The sequence below is a fragment of the Sphaeroforma arctica genome (assembly GCF_001186125.1).
Source record: "Sphaeroforma arctica JP610 unplaced genomic scaffold supercont1.7079, whole genome shotgun sequence".
NCBI classification, from domain to species: Eukaryota; class Ichthyosporea; order Ichthyophonida; genus Sphaeroforma; species Sphaeroforma arctica.
Window position 1 is genome coordinate 1 of NW_014033479.1, and position 1509 is coordinate 1509.

The window sequence follows — 1509 nt, forward strand, 5'->3', positions numbered from 1 at the left end:
TATATATATATATATATATATATATATATATATATATATATATATATATATATATATATATATATATATATATATACTATATATATATATATATATATATATATATATAATGTATATATATATATATATATATTCTCATACCTACATACATACATACATTTATATTTACACACGCCATCCTTATACAACCATATACACCAATGCTGACTTACTGAGTGTATATATCCATATATCCCACACTCTTGTCTCTCGTCGCAGGTGAACATGGACCATTCCCACAAAGTCACACAACTGGACGATCGCTACACCAACATGCGACCGTCGCACCAAGACTACTACCCCACGGTGGCTATCAACGCTCTCATGGGCATCCTCAACGACCCCTCGCTCAGCGTGCACCACAGAGGTGTTATTGTGGTATGTGTGTGTCTGTGCGGTGTATGTGTGGAAGAATATGAGTTGTATTGTATAGGTGTATGAGTATGTATGGTTGTAGTTGTAAGTTTGGGAGTGTGCCTGTATGTACGTACAGGTGTACATGTGCTTGTAAGTATGCAGGTGGAAGTATTGCCATTGCTATCTGAATATCTTATGTACAGTTTCTTGTTCAATGCCCCTACTTCTCTATCTCTCTCTCTCTCTCTCGAAGGAGCCCCAACTGATCCCACTATGTAACTGAATCTTTTGTAGTATGTATCCAATGTATCTGCTGATCATACACCTGATGCAATTGATTCCCAATAGTACCTACTTAGTCACTGTATGTATCTTATGTATCTGCTGATCATACACCTGATGCAATTGATTCCCAATAGTACCTACTTAGTCACTGTAGGTATCTTATGTATCTGCTGATCATACACCTGATGTACTTGATTCCCAATAGTGCCTACTTAATCCCTCTGCCTCACTCTACCTCAGGCTGTGCTGTTTATCTACAAGTCCCTTGGCATGAAAGGTGGTACGCCCTTTCTCTCGAGTATCATGGGGCCGTTCCTAAATGCCATCCGCAAGGGCGAGCCCATGTTCCGGCGCTTTCTGTTTGCGACGTTGGCGTCTCTGGTGGACATTGTGAAGGAGCACATCCGCAGTTATCTCAACGACATCTTTGAGGTGGTCATAGAGTTCTGGAATGTTGACAGTATCCAGGTACGTGTGTGTACTGTGTCAGTAACGTGCGTGTACTGAATGTTTAAGTCTCTGTGTGTGATGTGTGTGTTAGGTGTGTATATGTACTGTGTGTTATGTGTGTGTGTGTACTGTGTGTTAGGTGTGTGTGTGTGTTGTGTGTGTTAGGTGTGTATGTGATGTATGTGTTAGGTATGTGTAGGGTGTGTGTGTGTGTGTTGGGTGTGTTGGGTGTGTGTATGTTGTGTGTGTGTACTGTGTGTTAGGTATGTGTGCATGTGTTGTGTGAGTTAGGTGTGTGTATGCTGTGTGTGTTAGGTGTGTATGTGTACTGTGTGTTAGATGTGTGTGTGTATGTTGTGTGTGTTAGGTGTGTGTGTG

At 40.8% G+C, this 1509-nt stretch overlaps 1 protein-coding gene across 1 annotated transcript; it reads left to right on the forward strand.

Moving 5' to 3' along the window:
- Positions 1–921: 921 nt before the first annotated feature.
- SARC_15957 (hypothetical protein) lies at positions 922–1149 on the forward strand (the record flags this gene model as incomplete). The annotated part of the gene is made up of 1 exon (XM_014289930.1): positions 922–1149. A coding segment is annotated over one exon (228 nt), but the record flags the coding sequence as incomplete, so codon positions are not given.
- Positions 1150–1509: the final 360 nt, after the last annotated feature.